The following is a 27,777-nucleotide window of genomic DNA, read 5'->3' on the forward strand; positions in this document are numbered from 1 at the left end:
GAGGGGAGAGTGTAGAGTGATGGTTAAGAGGAGAGTGTAGAGTGATGGTTAAGAGGAGAGTGTAGAGTGATGGTTGAGGGGAGAGTGTAGAGTGATGGTTAAGAGGAGAGTGTAGAGTGATGGTTAAGAGGAGAGTGTAGAGTGATGGTTGAGGGGAGAGTATAGAGTGATGGGTTAGGGTTGAGGGGAGAGTGTAGAGTGATGGGTTAGGGTTGAGAGGAGAGTGTAGAGTGATGGTTGAGGGGAGAGTGTAGAGTGATGGGTTAGGGTTGAGAGGAGAGTGTAGAGGGATGGTTTAGGGGAGAGTGTAGAGTGACGGTTGAGAGGAGAGTGTAGAGTGATGGGTTAGGGTTGAGAGGAGAGTAGTGATGGTTGTGGGGAGAGTGTAGAGTGATGGTTGAGGGGAGAGTGTAGAGTGATGGGTGATGGTTGAGGGGAGAGTGTAGAGTGATGGTTGAGGGGAGAGTGTAGAGTGATGGGTTAGGGTTGAGAGGAGAGTGTAGAGTGATGGTTTAGGGGAGAGTGTAGAGTGAGGGTTGAGGGGAGAGTGTAGAGTGATGGGTTAGGGTTGAGGGGAGAGTGTAGAGTGATGGGTTAGGGTTGAGAGGAGAGTGTAGTGATGGGTTAGGGTTGAGAGGAGAGTGTAGAGTGATGGGTTAGGGTTGAGAGGAGAGTGTAGTGATGGGTTAGGTTTGAGAGGAGAGGAGAGTGTAGAGTGATGGGTTAGGGTAAGGGTTGAGGGGGAGTGTAGAGTGATGGGTTAGGGTTGAGGGGAGAGTGTAGAGTGATGGGTTAGGGTAAGGGTTGAGGGGGAGTGTAGAGTGATGGTTGAGGGGAGAGTGTAGAGTGATGGGTTAGGGTAAGGGTTGAGGGGAGAGTGTAGAGTGATGGGTTAGGGTTGAGGGGAGAGTGTAGAGTGATGGGTTAGGGTTGAGGGGAGAGTGTAGTGATGGGTTAGGTTTGAGAGGAGAGGAGAGTGTAGAGTGATGGGTTAGGGTAAGGGTTGAGGGGGGAGTGTAGAGTGATGGTTGAGGGGAGAGTGTAGAGTGATAGGTTAGAGTTGAGGGGGAAAGTGTAGAGTGATGGGTTAGGGTAAGGTTTGAGGGGGAGAGTGTAGAGTGTAGAGTGATGGTTGAGGGGAGAGTGTAGAGTGATAGGTTAGAGTTGAGGGGGAGAGTGTAGAGTGATGGGTTAGGGTTGAGGGGAGAGTGTAGAGTGATGGGTTAGGGTTGAGGGGAGAGTGTAGAGTGATGGGTTAGGGTTGAGAGGAGAGTAGAGTGATGGGTTAGGGTTGAGAGGAGAGTGTAGTGATGGGTTAGGTTTGAGAGGAGAGGAGAGTGTAGAGTGATGGGTTAGGGTAAGGTTTGAGGGGGGAGTGTAGAGTGATGGTTGAGGGGAGAGTGTAGAGTGATGGGTTAGAGTTGAGGGGGAGAGTGTAGAGTGATGGGTTAGGGTAAGGGTTGAGGGGGGAGAGTGTAGAGTGATGGTTGAGGGGGAGTGTAGAGTGATAGGTTAGAGTTGAGGGGGAAAGTGTAGAGTGATGGGTTAGGGTAAGGTTTGAGGGGGAGAGTGTAGAGTGTAGAGTGATGGTTGAGGGGAGAGTGTAGAGTGATAGGTTAGAGTTGAGGGGGAAAGTGTAGAGTGATGGGTTAGGGTAAGGTTTGAGGGGGGAGAGTGTAGAGTGTAGAGTGATGGTTGAGGGGAGAGTGTAGAGTGATAGGTTAGAGTTGAGGGGGAAAGTGTAGAGTGATGGGTTAGGGTAAGGTTTGAGGGGGAGAGTGTAGAGTGTAGAGTGATGGTTGAGGGGAGAGTGTAGAGTGATAGGTTAGAGTTGAGGGGGAAAGTGTAGAGTGATGGGTTAGGGTAAGGTTTGAGGGGGGAGTGTAGAGTGATGGTTGAGGGGAGAGTGCTATGAATTCATATATGTTTGTAAAATGTGAAGAAAAAAACTTTATTAATGAATATTACTTAAACAAAACCAGTAAAGTAGTGGTCAGAGAGCTATGGGTTTAAAGATGATCATGTATAAGTTAAGTTAAGGATTGAAGACGGTTCATCGTGGAACAGACGGGGTGGAATGTGGAGTGCTAGATCAGAGAGGGGGATATAAGGGTTGACGGTACTAAAGAGTTAGGAGGGTGGTGTAGGGTTGGAAGGGGGGGGTGCTGAAGAGTTAGTAGGTGGGGAGTGGGGGCCTTAAGGTCACAGAGTACATGATAGAAGACAGCAGAGGAGAAAGGCTTAGAGCAGACACACACACACACACTCTTGCTTGTGCATACAGGAGCACATAACAGGCTTAACATATTATCACAGTAGGAATCAGAAACACATAACAGGCTGAACATATCATCACAGTAGGAATCAGAAGCACATAACAGGCTTAACATATTATCACAGTAGGAATCAGGAGCACATAACAGGCTTAACATATTATCACAGTAGGAATCAGAAGCACATGACAGGCTTAACATATCATCACAGTAGGAATCAGGAGCACATAACAGGCTTAACATATCATCACAGTAGGAATCAGAAACACATAACAGGCTTAACATATTATCACAGTAGGAATCAGGAGCACATAACAGGCTTAACATATCATCACAGCAGGAATCAGGAGCACATAACAGGCTGAACATATCATCACAGTAGGAATCAGGAGCACATAACAGGCTGAACATATCATCACAGTAGGAATCAGGAGCACATAACAGGCTTAACATATCATCACAGCAGGAATCAGGAGCACATAACAGGCTGAACATATCATCACAGTAGGAATCAGAAGCACATAACAGGCTGAACATATCATCACAGTAGGAATCAGGAGCACATAACAGGCTGAACATATCATCACAGTAGGAATCAGGAGCACATAACAGGCTTAACATATTATCACAGTAGGAATCAGGAGCACATAACAGGCTTAACATATCATCACAGTAGGAATCAGGAGCACATAACAGGCTTAACTTATCATCACAGCAGGAATCAGGAGCACATAACAGGCTGAACATATCATCACAGTAGGAATCAGGAGCACATAACAGGCTTAACATATTATCACAGTAGGAATCAGGAGCACATAACAGGCTTAACATATTATCACAGTAGGAATCAGAAGCACATGACAGGCTTAACATATCATCACAGTAGGAATCAGGAGCACATAACAGGCTTAACTTATCATCACAGTAGGAACTCAAGCCCCTTTCTTCCCACATCCACACTGTCCCTCCAGTTGGAAGGAATTTATCCCTAGGTAAAAAGTGCGGAAGAAAACCACATTTTCTAAGTACAGTCTAGTTTGACAGCCTCATGATAGAAGTCCTGTTCTATGGGTTGTTATGGTTCATTATTAGAAGGATGCTAAATCCAGGAAAGTTTTGTGCATGTTTAGTTCTGCAGCGCTCTCCATCACACACGCACGCACGCACACACGCACACACACACACACACACACACACACACACACACACACACACACACCACATCTCCACATCTCCATACTCCCACCAGATGGCCTTTGAAGACGTGACTTACAGCCTCTCTGAATATCAGTGTTGTTTTACTGCTCGTTCCGTTTTACACTGCAGGTCATTGTTTTGTTTTGCTTCAGAAAGTCCATTCCCCTTTTATTGGAGTGTCTGCTTATTAAAACCCCACTATAGGTAAAGACCAGAATCTCACACACACACACACACACACACACACACACACACACACACACACACACACACACACACACACACACGCACACGCACACGCACACGCACACACGCACACGCAAACACACGCACAAGCACACGCACAAGCACAAGCACACGCACAAGCGCACACACACGCACACACAGACGCACACACACATGCGCACACACAAACACATACACAAACACAGTGTGATAGCAGGTGAAGTCCAGAAACACACAGTGAGATAATGATACAGCACACCAGGCCCAGGCAGTTTTGCTCTCCGTTTTATCACTTGTTTCTATACGGTCGTAAAGAGACACTCTGGCACTCCACCGGAGGAGCGAGTTCCGTGGTTGTATCTCTACCCAGTTGTTGTTTTATACAGGAGGAGGGAGAGGAGAGGGATAGGAGGTGGGAGACAAAGTCAGCTAATAAACAAATCAAACAATATTTTATTTAACTATAAGATTTCAGATTTAAAGTATATATTGTGATCTGGCCAAGTGGTGAATTGTATTCCTCTACACTCATAGAAAAAAGATTTCCAAATGTGTTCTTTGACTGTCCTCTTAGGACACCCAGTAACTCTGCATGAGGATGTCTGACCACCACTTCCCTACTCTAGGTTCTATCTAGAACCTAAATGGGTTCTTCGGCTGTCCCCATAAGATAGCCCATTGAAGGACCCTTTTTGATTCCAGGTAGAACTCCTTTGGTTTGCATCTAGATCCTGTAAAGCAAAAGGGTTCTACCTGGAACCGAAACCAAAAAAGGCATTACTGTGAGTTCAACCGCCCCATTTAATGTGCCACCAGCCACCACTGATCCATGTCTATGGACCACCTTGCTTTTTGGCCAAGCAAGCTCAAGAGTTCATCTTTGAACTTGTCGAGGTGAACTCACAGATGCTCCTCTCAACCCAGAGTTTTCCAAGCCCGTCTCTGTGGATAACAATGACCGTCACCCTCTAGAGGGGTGTTCAGTGAGTGATGTTGGACCTGCCCACCTTTTAAGGGCAATTTGGGATCTTTAGGGGTATTTACTGTTAAAAGGTACTAAGTACCCTGTGATCCGTTATGGAGAGATAACTTTCTCTTTCTTTTTATCTACCGTGACCACTTGATCAACCAAACCCAAACCACATTTTACCACTTGATTGCTATTGAAAGGTTAGTAACTATGCACTCTGTTATCAGGGACATAACCATTATGTTGAGTCTCTGGCAGCCTCTGGCAGTCTCTGGCAGTCTCTGGCAGCCTCTGGCAGTCTCTGGCAGTCTCTGGCAGTATCTGGCAGTCTCTGGCAGCCTCTGGCAGTCTCTGGCAGTCTCTGGCAGTCTCTGGTCAAAGGCAGTACATTACATAGGGAATAACAGTGCAGTAATATCTAACAATTTCACAATAAAACACACAAATCTAAAGTAAAGGAATGGAATGGAATTAAGAATATATAAATATTTGGGCAAGCAATGTCAGAGCGGCATAGACTATAGATATATATGGGACATAGCTTCTGGCTACTCAGCCAACCTAGTCAAGGGAGAATTTAAAGTGACAGTCATGCGTGCATACATTTTACATACATACATTTTACACACAGATGGTCCCTGGAATGTAATCCACTATCCTGGCATTGGAAGCACTATCTGTCACGTGGAATGACGCTGGAGAGACGAAGCAGGTACAGGGTGTAAACATTTAATAAAAATGGACATGGAACGAGACAGGAACAGTGTCAGCAAACTAATAATAAAGACAAAAAACAATCAATGCAGCAGCGGGGAACAGAGCTGGGGAACAGACAAATATATGGGAGGAAATAAACAGATGATGAGGGAGTCCAGGTGAGTCTGATATTGCTGATGCGCGTGACGAGGGACAGCAGGTGTGCGTAATGGATAAAAGGAGTGAGTGATGCAGGGCAGTCTGGTGCCCTCAAGCGCGGGGGGGGCGGGGGGGGGAGCAGGAGCAGACGGGGCACCCCTGGCGTCCCACCTGGGCGAACCGGCTGAGACATGGGCACTGGGCAAGCCGGTTGGGGTGTGGAAACCTGACGAACCGTCAGGAGCATGGGAGCCGGCTGAGGCAAGACGCCTGTAGATAAAATCAAATGTATTTATATAGCCCTTCTTACATCAGCTGATATATCAAAGTGCTGTACAGAAACCCAGCCTAAAACCCCAAACAGCAAGCAATGCAGGTGTAGAAGCACGGTGGCTTGGAAAAACTCCCTAGAAAGGCCAAAACCTAGGAAGAAACCTAGAGAGGAACCAGGCTATGAGGGGTGATGCAGACTAGATCCCGCTGCAGCGAGGGAGACGTGATGCAGGGCAACCTGGCGCCCTCTTGCACCAGGAGGGGAAGAGCGGGAGCAGACGCCCCCCCCCTGGGGCACCACTAGGCGTCTCACCTGGGTGAACCGGCCGAGACATGGGCGCTGGGCAAGCCGTTTGGGGCGTGGAAGCCTGACGAACCGACAGGGGTGTGGGAGCCTGGTGAGCCGGCTGAGGCATGGGAGCCTAACATCCAGCTGAGACAAGACGCCTGTCGATCCCGCTGCAGAGAGGGAGCCCGGCAATCCAGTGGACGGGATGGAAACCTGCCGAGCCAACCGAGGCAACGAAACCTCTCGAGCCAGCCAGGGTGTGGAAGCCGACGGGATGGAAACCTGCCGAGCCAACCGAGGCAACAAAACCTCTCGAGCCAGCCAGGGTGTGGAAGCCGACGGGATGGGCGCCATCCGAGCCAACCGGGGAAAGGAAACCTCTCGAGCCAGCCAGGGTGTGGAAGCCGACGGGATGGAAACCTCCCGAGCCAACCGCAGAAATGAAACCTCTCGAGCCAGCCAGGGTGTGGAAGCCGACGGGATGGAAACCTGCCGAGCCAACCGAGGCAACGAAACCTCTCGAGCCAGCCAGGGTGTGGAAGCCGACGGGATGGAAACCTGCCGAGCCAACCGAGGCAACGAAACCTCTCGAGCCAGCCAGGGTGTGGAAGCCGACGGGATTGAAACCTGCCGAGCCAACCGAGGCAACGAAACCTCTCGAGCCAGCCAGGGTGTGGAAGCCGACGGGATGGAAACCTGCCGAGCCAACCGAGGCAACGAAACCTCTCGAGCCAGCCAGGGTGTGGAAGCCGACGGGATGGAAACCTGCCGAGCCAACCGAGGCAACGAAACCTCTCGAGCCAGCCAGGGTGTGGAAGCCGACGGGATGGAAACCTGCCGAGCCAACCGAGGCAACGAAACCTCTCGAGCCAGCCAGGGTGTGGAAGCCGACGGGATGGAAACCTGCCGAGCCAACCGAGGCAACGAAACCTCTCGAGCCAGCCAGGGTGTGGAAGCCGACGGGATTGAAACCTGCCGAGCCAACCGAGGCAACGAAACCTCTCGAGCCAGCCAGGGTGTGGAAGCCGACGGGATGGAAACCTGCCGAGCCAACCGAGGCAACGAAACCTCTCGAGCCAGCCAGGGTGTGGAAGCCGACGGGATGGAAACCTGCCGAGCCAACCGAGGCAACGAAACCTCTCGAGCCAGCCAGGGTGTGGAAGCCGACGGGATGGAAACCTGCCGAGCCAACCGAGGCAACGAAACCTCTCGAGCCAGCCAGGGTGTGGAAGCCGACGGGATTGAAACCTGCCGAGCCAACCGAGGCAACGAAACCTCTCGAGCTAGCCAGGGTGTGGAAGCCGACGGGATGGAAACCTGCCGAGCCAACCGAGGCAACGAAACCTCTCGAGCCAGCCAGGGTGTGGAAGCCGACGGGATGGCTTAGGCGGAATCCACCCCGACGTCACCAACAAAACAAAAAGAACTCCTGGACCGGCTGGGCAAATAAGAACTGACGATCCAGCTGACGAGGCCCGCCGTGGGATGGGCGCCATCCGAGCCAACCGGGGAAAGGAAACCTTTCGAGCCAGCTAGGGTGTGGAAGCCCAACGAGATGGCGAGGCACCCCCGGTTCCATCGGTGGCGTCCCAGAGCTAATGTCACCATACCAACTGGAATGCCAGTACTCCCCGATGCTTCGTATGATAGCTGATGCATTGATTGTTTTTGTCTTTGTTTTCTTGTATGCTGACGCTGTTCCTGTCTCGTTCCATGTCCGTTCCTTATTAAATGTTTGACTCCCCGTACCTGTTTCGCCTCTCCAGCGTCAACTCATGTGACACTATCCTCCACTAACTGAGCTACAGAGGACCATTACAGGTCTGCTTCCTCAACATTGACCTCTTGCTTAACTCTAGTCTTAACCCTAGTCTTAACCCTAGTCTTAACCCTACACTTTAGCCTACTCTTAACCTTACTCTTAACCCTAGTCTTAACCCTAGCGGTAACCCTACTCTTAACCCTACTCTTAACCTTACTCTTAACCCTACTCTTATCCCTAGTCTTAACCCTACTCTTAACCCTACTCTTAACCCTACTCTTAACCCTAGTCTTAACCCTAGTCGTAACCCTACTCTTAACCTTACTCTTAACCTTACTCTTAACCCTACTCTTAACCCTAGTCTTAACCTTACTCTTAACCCTACTCTTAACCCTAGTCGTAACCCTACTCTTAACCTTACTCTTAACCTTACTCTTAACCCTACTCTTAACCCTAGTCTTAACCCTAGTCTTAACCCTAGTCTTAACCCTACTCTTAACCCTACTCTAACCCTACTCTTAACCCTAGTCTTCATCCTAGTCTTAACCTTACTCTTAACCCTACTCTTAACCCTACTCTTAACCCTAGTCTTGACCCTACTCTTAACCCTACTCTTAACCCTAGTCTTCATCCTAGTCTTAACCTTACTCTTAACCTTACTCTTAACCTTACTCTTAACCTTACTCTTAGCCCTAGTCTTAACCCTAGTCTTCATCCTAGTCTTAACCCTACTCTTAAGCCTAGTCTTAACCTTACTCTTAACCTTACTCTTAACCCTAGTCTTAACCCTACTCTTAACCCTACTATTAACCCTACTCTTAAACCTACTCTTCATCCTAGTCTTAACCCTACTCTTAACCCTACTCTTAACCTTACTCTTAACCCTACTTTTAACCTTACTCTAAATCCTACTCTTAACCCTACTCTTAACCTTACTCTTAACCCTACTTTTAACCTTACTCTTAACCTTACTCTTAACCCTACTCTTAACCTTACTCTTAACCCTACTCTTAACCTTACTCTTAACCCTACTCTTAACCCTACTCTTAACCCTAGTCTTCATCCTAGTCTTAACCCTACTCTTAAGCCTAGTCTTAACCTTACTCCTAACCTTACTCTTAACCCTAGTCTTAACCCTACTCTTAACCCTGCTCTTAACCCTACTCTTAACCCTACTCTTAACCCTAGTCTTCATCCTAGTCTTAACCCTACTCTTAACCCTACTCTTAACCCCACTCTTAACCCTAGTCTTAACCCAACTCTTAACCCTAGTCTTCATCCTAGTCTTAACCCTACTCTTAACCATAGTCTTAACCCTACTCTTAACCCTACTCTTAACCCTAGTCTTCATCCTAGTCTTAACCCTACTCTTAACCCTACTCTTAAGCCTAGTCTTAACCCTACTCTTAACTCTAGTCTTAACCCTTGTCTTAACCCTAGTCTTCATCCTAGTCTTAACCCTACTCTTAACCCTAGTCTTAACCCTACTCTTAACCCTAGTCTTAACCCTACTCTTAAGCCTAGTCTTAACCCTACTCTTAACCCTAGTCTTAACCCTAGTCTTTTCCCTATCCATACCACATTTTCCCTCTTGTTTAGTTTGGGAAGGTAGGCATTAGTCACCATCTGTTATATATAAAGGAAGGACCATTACTCTAAGCTTGTTTAAGTCTGGGAGCATTTGAGGTACTCTAACATTGAACTCTTGCTAAACCTTTGCTCCTGCCTTAGTCTCTGCCCTAGCCATAGCTCAGTAATTCATCCCCCTTTTCACTCTTGTTCTTGCAGATGGACCGCATTCACAAAATGCTGATTGGTCCAGGGGTTGGGCTAGCCACGCCCCCTATGAGGAAACCCAGCTCATCGTGTGTTGTGTGCCGACTGAGGCTCAACTCGGAGGTAGGCAGAGTTTGACCTCATAGAGGGCAGTACCAGGAATGCTTGAGAACTCTAAATCAAATCAAATTTTATTTGTCACATACACATGGTTAGCAGATGTTAATGCGAGTGTAGCGAAATGCTTGTGCTTCTAGTTCTGACAATGCAGTAATAACCAACGAGTAATCTAACTAACAATTCCAAAACTACTACCTTATACACACAAGTGTAAAGGGATAAAGAATATGTACATAAAGATATATGAATGAGTGATGGTACAGAGCAGCATAGGCAAGATACAGTAGATGGGATTGAGTACAGTATATACATATGAGATGAGTATGTAAACAAAGTGGCATAGTTTAAAGTGGCTAGTGATACATGTATTACATAAATATATATAGAGTACAGTATATACGTATACATATGAGATGAATAGTGTAGGGTATGTAAACATTATATTAAGTAGCGTTGTTTAAAGTGGCTAGTGATATATTTCCCATCAGTTCCCATGATTAAAGTGGCTGGAGTTGAGTCAGTGTGTTGGTAGCAGCCACTACTGTCTCAAAAAAGGGTTCCTAAAGGGTTATTTGGCTGTTCCCATAGGAAAACCTTTTTTGGTTCCAGGTAGAACTCTTTTGGGTTCCTACATGGAACCCAAAAGTGTTCTACCTGGAACCAAAAGGGTTCTACACTGAACAAAAACATAAACGCAACATCTAAAATGTTCGTCCCGTGTTTCTTGAGCTGAAATGAAAGATCCCATAAATTTTCCATATGCACACAATGCTTATTTTTCCCAAATTGTGAGCACAAATGTGTTGAGCATTTCTCCTTTGCCTAGATAATCCATCCACCTGACAGGTGTGACATATCAAGAAGGTGATTAAACAACATGATCATTACATGTTCATTTCTCTCCCATAAGCCGCCTCCAATGTCGTTTTAGAGAATTTGTCAGCATAACTACGTCAGCCCAGGGCCTCAAAATCCGGCTTCTTCACCTGCGGGATCTTCTGAGACCAGCCACCTGGACAGCTGATGAAACTGTGGGTTTGCACAACCAAAGAATTTCTGCACAAACTGTCAGAAACCGCCTGATGGAAGCTCATCTGTGTGCTAGTCATTCTCACCAGGGTCTTGACCTGACAGCAGTTTGGTGTCGTAACTGACTTCAGTGGGCAAATGTTCACCTTCGATGGCCACTGGCACGCTGGATAAGTCTGCTCTTCAAGGATGAATCCCGGTTTCAACTGTACCGGGCAGATGGCAGTCAGCGTGTATGTACAATTTCTGGAAGCTGAAAATGTCCCATTTCTTCCATGGCCTGCATACTCACCAGACATGTCACCCATCGAGCATGTTTGGGATGCTCTGGATCGATGTGTATGACAGCGTGTTCCAGTTCCGACAATATAAAGAAACTTCACACATCCATTGAAGAGGAGTGGAACATTCCACAGGCCACAATCAACAGCCTGATCAACTCTATGTGTCTCGCTGTATGAGGAAAATGGTGGTCACACCAGATACTGACTGGTTTTCTGATCCACGCCCCTCCCTATTTTTTAAGGGTATCTGTGACCAACAGATGCATATCTGTTTTCCCAGTCATGTGAAATCAATAGATTAGGGCCTAATGAATTTATTTAAATTGACTGATTTCCTTATATGAATTGTAACTCAGTAAAACCTTAGAAATTGTTGCATGTTGCGTTTATATTTTAGTTCAGTGTACATGGAACCGAAAAGTGTTCTTCAGAGGGTTCTTCAAAGCGTTATCCTATGGGGACAGCCAATTAATCCTTCTAGGTTATAGATGGCACCTCATGCCTGGTCTTTCTCAACATGCAGGGATTGTCAAATGTGTTATTCAGTTATTTTATTATCTGTTCTAAAAGCAGCAGCTACTCTTCCTGGGGAATATGCAAGTGTTGTGTGGGTGTAAACCGTGTAAGCGCAAGCTTGAAATATTGGATGAAGTGTATGAGATGAAATTCTCTGAGAGTTTATATATAAATTGCTCTGGATAAGAGTGTCTGCTAACTGACGAAACTGTGATGTTAGATCTCTGGCTTGACGCTATATGACTTGATGACTTGAGAACATAGTCATTGGGCTTGTTGTTGTATCTTGTGTGACTCTCTGATTCTGGTTGTATTGTCTCTCTGTGTAGAGCCAGGCCTCATCCCATTACAGTGGTTCTGATTGTATTGTCTCTCTGTGTAGAGCCAGGCCTCATCCCATTACAGTGGTTCTGGTTCTATTGTTTCTCTCTGTGTAGAGTCAGGCCTCATCCCATTACAGTGGTTCTGGTTCTATTGTTTCTCTCTGTGTAGAGCCAGGTCTCATCCCAGTACAGTGGTTCTGGTTGTATTGTCTCTCTGTGTAGAGCCAGGCCTCATCCCATTACAGTGGTTCTGGTTCTATTGTTTCTCTCTGTGTAGAGCCAGGCCTCATCCCATTACAGTGGTTCTGGTTCTATTGTTTCTCTCTGTGTAGAGCCAGGTCTCATCCCAGTACAGTGGTTCTGGTTGTATTGTCTCTCTGTGTAGAGCCAGGCCTCATCCCATTACAGTGGTTCTGGTTGTATTGTCTCTCTGTGTAGAGCCAGGCCTCATCCCATTACAGTGGTTCTGATTGTATTGTCTCTCTCTGTGTAGTCAGGCCTCATCCCATTACAGTGGTTCTGGTTGTATTGTCTCACTCTTTGTAGAGCCAGGCCTCATCCCATTACAGTGGTTCTGGTTGTATTGTCTCTCTGTGTAGAGCCAGGCCTCATCCCATTACAGTGGTTCTGGTTATATTGTCTCTCTGTGTAGAGCCAGGCCTCATTCCATTACAGTGGTTCTGGTTCTATTGTCTCTCTCTGTGTAGAGCCAGGCCTCATCCCATTACAGTGGTTCTGGTTGTATTGTCTCACTCTTTGTAGAGCCAGGCCTCATCCCATTACAGTGGTTCTGGTTGTATTGTCTCTCTGTGTAGAGCCAGGCTTCATCCCATTACAGTGGTTCTGGTTGTATTGTCTCTCTGTGTAGAGCCAGGCTTCATCCCATTACAGTGGTTCTGGTTGTATTGTCTCTCTGTGTAGAGCCAGGCCTCATCCCATTACAGTGGTTCTGATTGTATTGTCTCTCTCTGTGTAGTCAGGCCTCATCCCATTACAGTGGTTCTGGTTGTATTGTCTCACTCTTTGTAGAGCCAGGCCTCATCCCATTACAGTGGTTCTGGTTGTATTGTCTCTCTGTGTAGAGCCAGGCCTCATCCCATTACAGTGGTTCTGGTTATATTGTCTCTCTGTGTAGAGCCAGGCCTCATCCCATTACAGTGGTTCTGGTTGTATTGTCTCTCTCTGTGTAGAGCCAGGCCTCATCCCATTACAGTGGTTCTGGTTGTATTGTCTCACTCTTTGTAGAGCCAGGCCTCATCCCATTACAGTGGTTCTGGTTGTATTGTCTCTCTGTGTAGAGCCAGGCTTCATCCCATTACAGTGGTTCTGGTTGTATTGTCTCTCTGTGTAGAGCCAGGCTTCATCCCATTACAGCGGTTCTGGTTGTATTGTCTCTCTCTGTGTAGAGCCAGGCCTCATCCCATTACAGCGGTTCTGGTTGTATTGTCTCTCTGTGTAGAGTCAGCCTCATCCCATTACAGTGGTTCTGGTTCTATTGTCTCTCTCTGTGTAGAGCCAGGCCTCATCCCATTACAGTGGTTCTGGTTGTATTGTCTCTCTCTTTGTAGAGCCAGGCCTCATCCCATTACAGTGGTTCTGGTTGTATTGTCTCTCTCTGTGTAGAGTCAGCCTCATCCCATTACAGTGGTTCTGGTTCTATTGTCTCTCTCTGTGTAGAGCCAGGCCTCATCCCATTACAGCGGTTCTGGTTGTATTGTCTCTCTGTGTGTAGAGTCAGCCTCATTCCATTACAGTGGTTCTGGTTCTAATGTCTCTCTCTGTGTAGAGCCAGGCCTCATTCCATTACAGTGGTTCTGGTTCTATTGTCTCTCTCTGTGTAGAGCCAGGCCTCATCCCATTACAGTGGTTCTGGTTGTATTGTCTCTCTCTTTGTAGAGCCAGGCCTCATCCCATTACAGCGGTGCCAAACACTTCAAGAGGCTCAAAGCCCTCGACCCACTGGACTGCAAGACCAGAGCCCCTGACGCAGTCAGCAAGAGCCCTGTCTCTCCCTGCCCTGTGCCACCCAGCTCAGACTACAGTTCAACAGGTTGGTGTGTGTGTGCCAGGGGGGAGAAAGGGTAGACAGAGAGAGGGGCATGATGTGTGTGAGCATGTGTGTGTACGCGTGCATGCGTGAATGAGTGCACGTGTTAGGGTGTGTGCGTGTGTATGTAAGTGCACGTGTGTGTGTGCGTTCAAGGGTGTATTTGTAAATATGTGCTGACATCAAACACATAAAGGCTCCTTGTAGCTTTGATCATCCAGACCATCCCTTCTAACAGACCCTGCGTTTCCTGTCACCTCTCTCTATCTCTTTGATGTGTGAGGAAGCCTCTCGTCTGTCTATCCTTGCTGCCATATAGAGCAGATGGACTAAAACGCTGAAAGGCATTCAACTCTCCTCTCTCGAAATGACCCTGTATACATGTAGACACACATTCTCACTAATGAGTCTTTAGAGGTTCAAACGCAGCACTTTGCTTTGTGTGTCTGTAACATATGCAGATCTGGGAGTATGTGTGCAGGAGTTTGCGTTGTTTGTTAATCCAAGATGGCATAGCAGTGCATACGTGGTTTGTTGTCCTCTCGTTTACTTTTTGTATTTTTCATATTTTTTTGTATATATTCCACTGTATTTTTCAATCTCTTTTTCCATTTTTAAATTAAATTTTTTAGACCCTATCGCCAAAACTTTCATCAGAAGGTAGCCAGCTAATTAGCTAAGTTACTCGCCATTTAGTCATTGTTAGCCACTGCTAGCGGCCTTTACCCTCTGCTCAGACACCAGCTGTTTTTTTAGCCTGGATAATACCTGCCAGCCTCAGACTGTTTTTCTCCACTACAACGCCAGATTCCTGCCGACCATTGATCATCACAGCTAGCTATCTTCAACTGATTGACCCAGCCCCAAAGCTAGCCCTGAGACAGGCTCATCTCCCAGCTAGCAAACAAAATTCCCACAACTACAATACCTCTTTCGCCATCTGGCCCGGTCCCTTCGTCGACACGGCGCCCCGCCGTACAACCACGACTTCAACCGGCCTTTGCCGGACGACGGAGCAGACGCTTCTACTTACCCTGGACTGCTAACTTTAAACGATGTGTCTCCCGCGTGCTAGCGTAGTAACGACTATGTAGCTGCTTCCCTGTTTCATCTATTGCTGTACACTGGACCCTATGATCACTTGGCTATATAGCTGATGCCTGCTGGACTGTTCATTTATCATGATACTCCACTTGGTTTACCTTTGTTTATCTGTCGGCCCTAGCCCCAAACTCAGACCCTGTGTGTAGTTAACCTACCCTCTCTGCCCATTCATCGCAATTTTACCTGCTGTTGTTCACTTAGCTGATTAGCTGTTGTTGTCTTACCCGTTGTTGACTTAGCTAGCTCTCCCAATCAACACATGTGATTGCTTTATGCCTCGCTTTATGTCTCTCTCAAATGTTAATATGCCTTGTATACTGTTGTTTTTGATAATTATCATTGTTTTAGTTTACTGTGGAGCCCCTAGTCCCACAGTACATGCCTTAGATACCTCCTTTGTCCCACCTCCCACACATGCGGTGACCTCACCCAGTATAACCAGCATGTCCAGAGATGCACTCAGTGCCTGGGCTTACCTCCACTGTACCCGTACCCCGCCATACCCCTGTCTGCACATTATGCCCCGAATCTATTCTACCACGCCCAGAAATCTGCTCCTTTTATTCTCTGTCCCCAACGCTCTAGATGACCAGTTTTGCTAGCCTTTAGCCGTACCCTCATCCTACTCCTCCTCTGTTCCTCGGGTGATGTGGAGGCTAACCCAGGCCCTGCGTGTCCCCAGGCACTCTCATTTGTTGACTACTGTAATCGAAAAGGCCTTGGTTTCATGCATGGTAAAATCAGAAGCCTCCTCCCTAAGTTTGTTTTACTCACTGCTTTAGCACACTCCGCCAACCCCGATGTCCTTGCCGTGTCTGAATCCTGGCTTAGGAAGGCCACCAAAAATTCTGAGATTTCCATACCCAACTACAACATTTTCCGTCAAGATAGAACTGCCAAAGTGGGAGGAGTTGCAATCTACTGTAGAGATAGCTTGAAAAGTTCTGTCATACTTTCCAGGTCTATGCCCAAACAGTTCGAGCTTCTAATTTTAAAAATGAATCTCTCCAGAAATAAGTCTCTCACTATTGCCGCCTGTTATAGACCCCCCTCAGCTCCCAGCTGTGCCTTGGACACCATATGTGAATTGATTGCCCCCCATCTATCTTCAGAGTTCGTTCTGTTAGGTGACCTAAACTGGGATATGCTTAACACCCCAGCAGTTCTACAATCTATACTAGATACCCCCAATCTCACACAAATGATCAAGGAAACCATCAGGTACAACCCTAAATCCGTAAACATGGGCACCCTCATAGATATTATCCTGACCAACTTGCCCTCCAAATACACCTCTGCTGTTTTCAATCAGGATCTCTGCGATCACTGCCTCATTGCTCATCCGCTATGGGTCCGCGGTCAAACGCGGACCACCCCTCATCACTGTCAAACGCTCCCTAAAACACTCCTGCGAGCAGGCCTTTCTAATCAACCTGGCCCAGGTATCCTGGAAGGATATTGACCTCATCCCGTCAGTCGAGGATGCCTGGTCATTCTTTAAAAGTAATTTCCTCACCATCTTAAATAAGCATGCCCCTTTCAAAAATGTAGAGCTAAGAAAAAGATATAGCCCTTGGTTCACTCCAGACCCGACTGCCCTTGACCAGCACAAAAACACCCTGTGGCAGACTGCAATAGCATTGAATAGTCCCCGCGATATGCAACTGTTCAGGGACGTCAGGAACCAATACACACAGTCAGTCAGAAATTTGCATCCTGTACCTCTAACTCCCAAAACATTTGGGAACTGTAAAGTCCATGGAGAACAAGAGCACCTCCTCCTAGCTGCCCACTGCACTGAGGCTAGGTGACACGGTCACCACCGATAAATCCATGATAATCGAAAATTTCAATAAGCATTTCGGCTGGCCATGCTTTCCTCCTGGCTACTCCAACCCTGGCCAACAGCTCCGCAACCCTCGCAGCTACTTGCCCGAGCCTTCCCAGCTTCTCCTTCACCCAAATCCAAATCACAGATGTTCTGAAAGAGCTGCAAAACTTGGACCCGTTCAAATCAGCTGGGCTAGACAATCTGGACCATCTCTTGCTAAAATTATCTGCTGCCATTGTTGCAACCACTATTACCAGTCTGTTCAACCTCTCTTTCATTTCGTCCAAGATCCTAAAGATTGGAAAGTTGCCGCGGTCATCCCCCTCTTCAAAGGGGGTGACACTCTAGACCCAAACTGTTACAGACCTATATCCATCCTGTCTTGCCTTTCTAAAGTCTTTGAAAGCCAAGTTAATAAACAGACCACTGACCATTTCGAATCCCACCGTACCTTCTCCGCTGTGCAATCCGGTTTCTGAGCTGGTCATGGGTGCATCTCAGCCACGCTCAAGGTACAAAACGATATCACAACCGCCATCGATAAAAGACAGCACTGTGCAGCCGTCTTCATCGACCTGGCCAAGGCTTTTGACTCTGTCAATCACCACATTCTTATTGGCAGACTCAATAGCCTTGGTTTCTCAAATGACTGCCTCGCCTGGTTCACCAACTACTTCGCAGATAGAGTTCAGTGTGTAAAATTGGAGGCCTGTTGTCCGGACCTCTTGCAGTCTCTATGGGGGTACCACAGGGTTCAATTATCGGGCCGACTCTTTTCTCTGTATATATCAACAATGTCGCTCTTGCTGCGGGTGATTCCCTGATCCACCTCTACGCAGACGACACCATTCTGTATACATCTGGCCCTTCTTTGGACACTGTGTTAACTAACATCCAAACGAGCTTCAATGCCATACAACACTCCTTCCATGGCCTCCAACTGCTCTTAAACTCTACCAAAACCAAATGCATGCTTTCAACGGTTCGCTGCCCGCACCCGCACGCACCCGCCAGCCCGACTAGCATCACTACTCTGGACGGTTCTGACCTAGAATACGTGGACAACTACAAATACCTAGGTGTCTGGCTGGGCTGTAAACTCTCCTTCCAGACTCATATTAAACATCTCCAATCCAAAATCAAATCTAGAATCGGCTTTCTATTTCGCAACAAAGCCTCCTTCACTCACGCTGCCAAACTTACCTTAGTAAAACTGACCATCCTACCGATCCTCGACTTCGGCGATGTCATCTACAAAATAGCTTCCAATACTCTAATCAGCAAATTGGATGCAGTCTATCACAGTGCCATCCATTTTATACCACTGCGACCTGTATGCTCCAGTCGGCTGGCCCTCGCTGCATATTCGTCGCCAGACCCACTGGCTCCAGGTGATCTACAAGTCTATGCTAGGTAAAACGCCGCCTTATCTCAGCTCACTGGTCACAATAACAACACCCAACCGTAGCACGCGCTCCAGCCGGTATATCTCACTGGTCATCCACAAAGCCAACACCTCCTTTGGCCGCCTTTTCCTTCCAGTGACTGGAACGAATTGCAAAAATTGCTGAAGCTGGAGACTTACATTTCCCTCACCAACTTTAAACATCAGCTATCTGAGCAGCTAACCGATCGCTGCAGCTGTACATAGTCCATCTGTAAATAGCCTACCCAATCTATCTACCTCCTCCCCATATTGTTTATATTTACTTTGCTGCTCTTTTGCACACTAGTATCACTACTTACACACCATCATCTCCTCATCATCATCTGCTCATCTATCACTCCAGTGTTAATCTGCTAAATTGTCATTACTTTGCTACTATGGCCTATTTATTGCCATACCTCCTCATGCCATTTGCACACACTGTATATAGACTTTCTTTTTTCTCTATTGTATTGACTGTACGCTTGTTTATTCCATGTAACTCTGTGTTGTTGTTTCTGTCACACTGCTTTGCTTTATCTTGGCCAGGTCGCAGTTGTAAATGAAAACTTGTTCTCAACTAGCTTACCTGGTTAAATAAAGGTTAAAAAAAAACATTAAAAAAAATGTATGCATGCCTCAGAGGCGTGTTCATATGTGTTGTGATGTGCGTGAGTGTGTTATAGACGAAGAGTCTATTCATTAGACTTCATGCCATAGTGATAGAGTGAGCAAGTTTTTCTATTTAGCGTGGAAGAAACAGGGGAACTTTGTGATGATTACTTTGCCAAACAGCCTTATTGCCATTTTAGAGAGACAGTCAATGACAATAAATAAACGCTTACAGGCCTAATCCCCATTAACACATGACCACTGTGGTGTTTCCCTCTGGGGAAGCCCTTCCGTTCCCGGTCCGTCTCACTGCAGATAATGGACCGTAATCATTTCAATCCGAAGCCTTTCATTTTCCCACTCTGAAAAATGGAAGCAGATTCCCATGGGAAATCTTTGGTTATTACTGAGATTACAGAGGCTAATGAATCTCATAAACACTGTTGCTGGTGTGGTTTTCTCTCTCAGTGAGTTATGGTAAAAGTTGAAAGACTTGGTCTGCTTCCCAAATGGCACCCTTTCCCAACATAGTGCACCATGGGCCCTGGTCAAAAGTGGTACACTTGTTAGGGATAGGGTGCTATTTGGGATGCAGAGCTGCAGTAGTAACCAGCATTAGATGCAGGCCTGCAGTAGTAACCAGCATTAGATGCAGGCCTGCAGTAGTAACCAGCATTAGATGCAGGTCTGCAGTTGTAACCAGCATTAGATGCAGGCCTGCAGTAGTAACCAGCATTAGATGCAGGCCTGCAGTTGTAACCAGCATTAGATGCAGGTCTGCAGTTGTAACCAGCATTAGATGCAGGCCTGCAGTAGTAACCAGCATTAGATGCAGACCTGCAGTAGTAACCAGCATTAGATGCAGGCCTGCAGTAGTAACCAGCATTAGATGCAGGCCTGCAGTAGTAACCAGCATTAGATGCAGGTCTGCAGTTGTAACCAGCATTAGATGCAGGCCTGCAGTTGTAACCAGCATTAGATGCAGGTCTGCAGTTGTAACCAGCATTAGATGCAGGCCTGCAGTAGTAACCAGCATTAGATGCAGGCCTGCAGTTGTAACCAGCATTAGATGCAGACCTGCAGTAGTAACCAGCATTAGATGCAGGTCTGCAGTAGTAACCAGCATTAGATGCAGGTCTGCAGTTGTAACCAGCATTAGATGCAGGCCTGCAGTAGTAACCAGCATTAGATGCAGACCTGCAGTAGTAACCAGCATTAGATGCAGGCCTGCAGTAGTAACCAGCATTAGATGCAGGCCTGCAGTAGTAACCAGCATTAGATGCAGGCCTGCAGTAGTAACCAGCATTAGATGCAGGCTTGCAGTAGTAACCAGCATTAGATGCAGGCCTGCAGTTGTAACCAGCATTAGATGCAGGCCTGCAGTTGTAACCAGCATTAGATGCAGGCCTTCAGTAGTAACCAGCATTAGATGCAGGCCTGCAGTAGTAACCAGCATTAGATGCAGGCCTGCAGTAGTAACCAGCATTAGATGCAGGCCTGCAGTAGTAACCAGCATTAGATGCAGGCCTGCAGTAGTAACCAGCATTAGATGCAGGCCTGCAGTAGTAACCAGCATTAGATGCAGGCCTGCAGTAGTAACCAGCATTAGATGCAGGCCTGCAGTAGTAACCAGCATTAGATACATGCCTGCAGTAGTAACCAGCATTAGATGAAGGCCTGCAGTAGTAACCAGCATTATATGCAGGCCTGCAGTAGTAACCAGCATTAGATGCAGGCCTGCAGTTGTAACCAGCATTAGATGCAGACCTGCAGTAGTAACCAGCATTAGATGCAGGCCTGCAGTAGTAACCAGCATTAGATGCAGGCTTGCAGTAGTAACCAGCATTAGATGCAGGCCTGCAGTTGTAACCAGCATTAGATGCAGGTCTGCAGTAGTAACCAGCATTAGATGCAGACCTGCAGTAGTAACCAGCATTAGATGCAGACCTGCAGTTGTAACCAGCATTAGATGCAGACCTGCAGTAGTAACCAGCATTAGATGCAGGTCTGCAGTAGTAACCAGCATTAGATGCAGACCTGCAGTAGTAACCAGCATTAGATGCAGGTCTGCAGTAGTAACCAGCATTAGATGCAGGTCTGCAGTAGTAACCAGCATTAGATGCAGGTCTGCAGTAGTAACCAGCATTAGATGCAGGTCTGCAGTTGTAACCAGCATTAGATGCAGGTCTGCAGTAGTAACCAGCATTAGATGCAGGTCTGCAGTTGTAACCAGCATTAGATGCAGGTCTGCAGTTGTAACCAGCATTAGATGCAGGCCTGCAGTAGTAACCAGCATTAGATGCAGGCCTGCAGTAGTAACCAGCATTAGATGCAGGCCTGCAGTAGTAACCAGCATTAGATGCAGGCCTGCAGTAGTAACCAGCATTAGATGCAGGCCTGCAGTAGTAACCAGCATTAGATGCAGGCCTGCAGTAGTAACCAGCATTAGATGCAGGCCTGCAGTAGTAACCAGCATTAGATGCAGGCCTGCAGTAGTAACCAGCATTAGATACATGCCTGCAGTAGTAACCAGCATTAGATGAAGGCCTGCAGTAGTAACCAGCATTATATGCAGGCCTGCAGTAGTAACCAGCATTAGATGCAGGCCTGCAGTAGTAACCAGCACATTTTAAAGGTTGATGATGGAGAGAAGAAAGCATCAGGGTTAACTTACCTCTCCTTTCTCTCTCACCACCACTATCACACACACAAACACTCTCCTCACTAATTCACCACTCAACACACTCAAATTTGGTTTCATTCTAAGATGGGAGAGATAAACTTGTATAGATTTCACTCATCCCCCAAAAATGATGGCAGCCTTATTACAATGCTCTATTATATTCTATTATTCTGTGTAGATGTCACATTCAGACCTGTGTTATCACCACCCTCTGCCTCTGGGGTGGCGCCATCGACCTGCAGCCCAGCAGTTTCAATGGAGACGCCCACTGACCCCTCTCTGTCACCCTGTCCCATGGTGGAGAAGGAGAAGGAGATGGAAGGAGCGGTGGAGGAGGTCGGAGAGTCGGAGGAAGAGAAGGCTAAGAGACTGCTCTACTGTTCTCTCTGCAAGGTGGCCGTCAACTCTGCATCCCAGCTACAGGCTCACAACAGCGGTGAGAATGAAGCATCACTGACCTGTGTGTGTGTGTGTGTGTGTGTGTGTGTGTGTGTGTGTGTGTGTGTGTGTGTGTGTGTGCGTTTGTGTGCGTGTCTGCGTGTGTGCGTACTTGTGTGTGTCATCATCATGCTGCAACAAGTCCGTCTTATTAATCAATCTAAGACGTCTACAGAGCTCAGGGCTCTTATCTGATCAATACCACACCAATCACTCCCTTCCTTACCCCAAGGCCGAGGCCATTACTGCCATCTTGATCTGACAGGTAAAGTGTATGTTAGGACAGGGCCTCTCTCTTGTCATCATCTCCATTTACACTGAAATGCACCTTTATGTAGTAGCCAGATGTCCCACTTTGTTAATACTTAGTTGGCGTCTCTGCTTCTCACCTTTGACCTACCTGACCTTTCACCCTGTCAGGCACAAAACACAAAACAATGCTGGAGGCCAGGAGCGGCGACGGAGCCATAAAGTCATTCCCCAGGTCAGGGGTCAAAGCCAAGCTGGCCCCTCCCACCGAGGTGTCAACGGGGCTCCAGAACAAAACTTTCCACTGTGAGATCTGCGATGTTCACGTCAACTCCGAGACACAACTCAAACAGGTTAGTTATCCTCTTACACTTATGGTGGCGGTATTTCATTTTTGGATGAAAAATGTTCCCGTTTTAAACAAGATATTTTGTCACGAAAAGATGCTCGACTATGCATATAATTGACAGCTTTGGAAAGAAAACACTGACGTTTCCATTATCTGTGAGTGCCACAGAACTGATGCTACAGGCGAAACCAAGATGAAACTTCGAACAGGAAGTGAGCAAAATTTTTGAGGCGCAATGTTCCAATGTCTCCTTATAAGGCTGTGAATGGGCCAGGAATGAGCCTACACTTTCTGCCGTTTCCCCAAGGTGTCTGCAGCATTGTGACGTATTTGTAGGCATATTATTGGAAGATTGACCATAAGAGACTACATTTACCAAGTGTCCGCCTGGTGTCCTGCGTCGAAATTGGTGCGTAATCAGCTGCAAGTATTCTTCCATGTGATTCAGAGGAGAAACCAAACTTCCACGAACGATATATCATCGAAGAGACGTGAAAAACACCTTGAGGATTGATTCTAAACAACGTTTGCCATGTTTCAGTCGATATTATGGAGTTAATTTTGAAAAAAGTTTTTTTTCCGTTTTTTTTTGGTAGCCAAACGTGATGAACAAAACGGAGCGATTTCTGATAACACAAAGAATCTTTTTTGAAAAACTGAACATTTGCCATCTAACTGAGAGTCTCCTCATTGAAAACATCCGAAGTTCTTCAAAGGTAAATTATTTTAGTTTGAATGATTTTCTTGTTTTTGTGAAAATGTTGCCCGCTGAATGCTAGGCTAAATGCTATGCTAGCTATCAATACTCTTACACAAATGCTTGTTTTGCTATGGTTGAAAAGCATATTTTGAAAATCTGAGATGACAGTGTTGTTAACAAACGGCTAAGCTTGAGAGCTAGCATATTTATTTCATTTCATTTGCGATTTTCATGAATAGTTAACGTTGCGTTATGGTAATGAGCTTGAGGCTGTATTTACGATCCCGGATCCGAGATGGCTAGTATCAAGAAGTTATATAGTGTATGTCAACTCCGAGAACAACTTAAACAGGTTAGTTATATACTTTATGTCAACTCCGAGACACAACTTGAACAGGTTAGTTATATAGTGTATGTCAACTGCGAGACACAACTCAAACAGGTTAGTTATATAGTGTATGTCAACTGCAAGACACAACTCAAACAGGTTAGTTATATAATGTATGTCAACCCCGAGACACAACTGAAACAGGAGAGTGAAATACAGGTTGAGTTTAACAGCATACAAAGAAACACAAAACAAATATATGAAGGTAAGCATCAGGTTGTGTTGGTACAAAGGTGTTGTACTGGTTGTTGTAAGTTGAAATGTTTAGGGTTTATATAAGGTCAGGTGCTTATGAATATTCATCAGTTCATTAGACATGGTTTGGCCTGATTGTTAATAACCATCTGTCTGTGTACGCTACTCAAAATCAAATCCTCCCTTTTATAAATATTTATACCGCACCACCTGGGAGCCCACTTGGAAGCAGCACCGCCCCACTTGGGAGCACACTTGGGAGCCCACTTGGGAGCAGCACCGCACCACTTGGGAGCCTACTTGGGAGCCCACTTGGGAGCAGCACCGCACCACTTGGTAGCACACTTGGGAGCCCACTTGGGAGCAGCACCGCACCACTTGGGAGCCTACTTGGGAGCAGCACCGCACCACTTGGGAGCCTACTTGGGAGCCCACTTGGGAGCAGCACCGCACCACTTGGGAGCCCACTTGGGAGCAGCACCGTGCCACTTGGGAGCCCACTTGGGAGCAGCACCGCACCACTTGGGAGCCCAATTGTGAGCCCACTTGGGAGCAGCACCGCACCACTTGGGAGCCCAATTGGGAGCCCACTTGGGAGCAGCACCGCACCACTTGGGAGCCCAATTGGGAGCCCACTTGGGAGCAGCACCGTGCCACTTGGGAGCCCACTTGGGAACAGCACCGCACCACTTGGGAGCCCAATTGGGAGCCCACTTGGGAGCAGCACCGCACCACTTGGGAGCCCAATTGGGAGCCCACTTGGGAGCAGCACAGCACCACTTGGGAGCCCACAAAATTTCTAAGAATTAGAGACATTTCAAATGTCATACTATGGCTATATACAGTGTTAAAGTTAAAGTATGTAAGGGAAAATAAATGAACTTTTATTGTGGCAACAGGTCACAAATGTTTACGTTGTGATGGCACACTGTAGTGTACAAATGGGAGTTTTACCAAATTGGTTTTGTTTTCAAATTCTTTGTGGATCTGTGTAATCTGATGGAAATATGTCTCTAATATGGTCATACATTTGCCAGGAGGTTAGGAAGTGCAGCTCAGTTTCCACCTCATTTTGTGGGCAGTGAGCACATAACCTGTCTTCTCTTGAGAGCCGGGTCTGCCTACGGCGGCCTTTCTCAATAGCAAGGCTATGCTCACTGAGTCTGTATATAATCAAAGCTTTCCTTAATTTTGGGTTTCTCTCTGTGTCTGTCTCTGTCTCCCCCATCTCCTCAGCACATCAAAAGTAGAAGACATAAAGACCGAGTAGCAGGGAAGCCAGCCAAGCCCAAGTTCAGCCCGTATGGTCTACCGCCCCAACGCAACCAGTCAGTGAGTACCACATTATTGTATTATGAAATCAAATCAAATTATATTGTATTTGTCACATGCACCGAATACAACAGTACCTTACTGTGAAATCCTTACTTACAAGCCCTTAACTCTATTTCTTGAACTGCATTGTTGGTTAAGAAAATATTGACTAAATAAAGAAAAGTTTTAAAAATCAAATCAAAAAAGTAACACAAAAAAATTACATACAATTACGGGGCTATATACAGGGGGTACCGGTACCGAGTCAATGTACAGGGGTAGAGGTTAGACGAGGTAATTTGTAAAGTGACTATGCATAGATAATAAACAGAGATTAGCAGCAATGTAAAAACAGGGAGGGGGGGGGGGTCTATGTAAATAGTCCGGGTGGCCATTTGATTATGGTTCAGCAGTCTTATGGCTTTGGGGTAGAAGCTGTTAAGGGGCCTTTTGGACCTAGACTTGGCGCTCCTGTACCGCTTGCCGTGAGTTAACAGTCTATGACTTGGGTGACTGGAGTCTTTGACCATTTTTTTGGGCCTTCCTCTGACACCGCCGAGTAAACAGGACTTGGATGTCAGGAAGCTTGGCCCCAGTGATGTACTGGGCTGTACACACTACCCTCTGTATAGCCTTATGGTCGATGCCGAGCAGTTCCCATACCAGGTGGTGATGCAACCAGTCAGGATGCTCTCGATGGTGCAGTTGTAGAACTTTTTGAAGATCTGTGGACCCATGCCAAATCTCCTGAGGGGGAAAAGGTGTTGCCCGCTTCACGACTGTCTTGGTGTGTTTGGACCATGATAGTTCGTTGGTTTAAAGGAACTTTAAACGCTCGTCCCGTTCTACTTCAGCCCCATTGATGTTAATGGGGGCCGGTTTGGCCCTCCTTTTCCTATAGTCCACGAACAGCTGCCTTGTCTTGCGCACAATTGAGGGAAAGGTTGTTGTCCTGGCACCACACTGCCAGGTCTCTGACCTCCTCCCTATAGGCTGTCTCATCGTTGTCGGTGATCAGGCCTACCACTGTTGTGTTGTCAGAAAATGTAATGATGGTGTTAGAGTCGTGCCTGGCCACGCAGTCGTGGCAGTACTTTACTGGAGGTTTTGTTGTGGACTGATTGTGGAACGTGTGATAGCTGTATGGTGGTGATCACATTGTAGAACAGTTGTAGAAAGATTTTGATCATGTTGTTTTTGGTTTCCAGGTTGGGATCGCTCTGAGGAAGGAGCAGGACTTGGCGAAGCCTCTCGCCTCGTGCCTCTTACAGCGCCATCTCTCCCTTGCTGCTGCTGCTGCCATGGCAACCCTGTCCCCATTTCATTTGCGCCCTGCCCCTATACCTGGCCCTGCCATCTTTCAGATTCAGGCCCCCCCCCAGACCTTGTTACATCCCGCCCCAGGACCTTTCCGTACGGCACATACATCAGTTCTGTTCTCACCGTACTGACCCAGACCTGCACCAGACTTGGCCTATACCTGACCCTGACCCAGACCCGTATCAGATGGACCAAAACCCAACAGAACCTGTGGGACCAGTGCAGACAAATTATAGTCTGGAAAGTGTGTGTGTGTGTTTGTGTAAGTCTGTGTGCATTTGTTATGTGTGTGTGTTTGTCAAGAAATATGAGTTTTGTTTTACAATAAAGAATATGTTGCTGGCTGTGATGTTGTGGAGGTCTATTTTTTAAGAAAAATCCCATCCGTCCTTGTTTACGGAAACCCATCCGTCCTTGTTTACGGAATCCCATCCGTCCTTGTTTACAAACACTGGAAAGTGAGATGTGATCTACATCTCGATTAGGCTGATAGAAATATTCATTATTTAGTTCAATGATTTTTGATTTGAACGTCATTATTTCTATATAGCCTACACTTTCTCATTGTGAACTTCTAACCCGAGTGGGACGGGTGTGGCTTTGTGACAATGATCAAAAGAGAAGCTGCTAACGGATTTGACAGCTCCAACGCAGTTCCACCTCCGACATAACAAAAACGTCAGCTATGCGGGTGTCACCAGTTAATTAACACTTCATCTGATTGAATCTCGGCCAAAGTCAGCCACAAATAGAGCCAGAGGCAGACAACCAGAGACACAGACAGAAGCACATCCCTCAACCCAGACCCCAGTGAGTAGAGAAGCCATCTGAACCCTTCTCCTACTAAAGCTAGTTTACAGTCTGACGCTAATCCCTTTTTGGATCACATTCAAAAATTTCTCAAAAACTGAAATAAATTAAGAGATCCTTCATTTGGCTTCAAACGAGGGGCCTTCATCAATGATTTATTACTTGGAGTACAGATAATCCCCCTGCCTTAACTCCTTCAGATAAATCACAACAGGAATGTGCTCCTTGACCGTGACTTGATTGTCTGGTAAATGTTGCTGTGCACAGGAGGACTCCATGTCCCATGCATCCCTGTAGAGTTACATTTTGTCAGACATATGTTGTTAAATCTAATGTTTTGGTGGGAGATCGTCTTTAGGAAGGGGTCAACCTCCATCAAATACAACTATTTGATGATGACAACCTTAAATGGGGGGGGG

At 46.8% G+C, this 27,777-nt stretch overlaps 1 protein-coding gene across 3 annotated transcripts in view; it reads left to right on the top strand.

The window, feature by feature from the left end:
- LOC135551846 (zinc finger protein 385D-like) overlaps positions 1–26,946 on the top strand; it is a 38,571-nt gene extending 11,625 nt beyond the window's left edge. Inside the window, exons 3-8 of one of the 3 annotated variants that reach the window (XM_064983095.1) lie at positions 9,633–9,743; positions 13,789–13,942; positions 21,774–22,031; positions 22,454–22,635; positions 25,151–25,246; positions 26,437–26,946. In XM_064983095.1, coding sequence (XP_064839167.1) covers positions 9,633–9,743; positions 13,789–13,942; positions 21,774–22,031; positions 22,454–22,635; positions 25,151–25,246; positions 26,437–26,679 — 1,044 coding nt within the window. In that variant the 3' untranslated portion in view covers positions 26,680–26,946. The remainder of the gene's footprint in view (positions 1–9,632; positions 9,744–13,788; positions 13,943–21,773; positions 22,032–22,453; positions 22,636–25,150; positions 25,247–26,436) is intronic. The other 2 variants (XM_064983097.1, XM_064983096.1) reach the window with 2 other exon arrangements.
- The last annotated feature ends 831 nt before the right edge of the window (positions 26,947–27,777 follow it).

The sequence above is a fragment of the Oncorhynchus masou genome, chromosome 13, assembly GCF_036934945.1.
Source record: "Oncorhynchus masou masou isolate Uvic2021 chromosome 13, UVic_Omas_1.1, whole genome shotgun sequence".
NCBI lineage: Eukaryota > Metazoa > Chordata > Actinopteri > Salmoniformes > Salmonidae > Oncorhynchus > Oncorhynchus masou.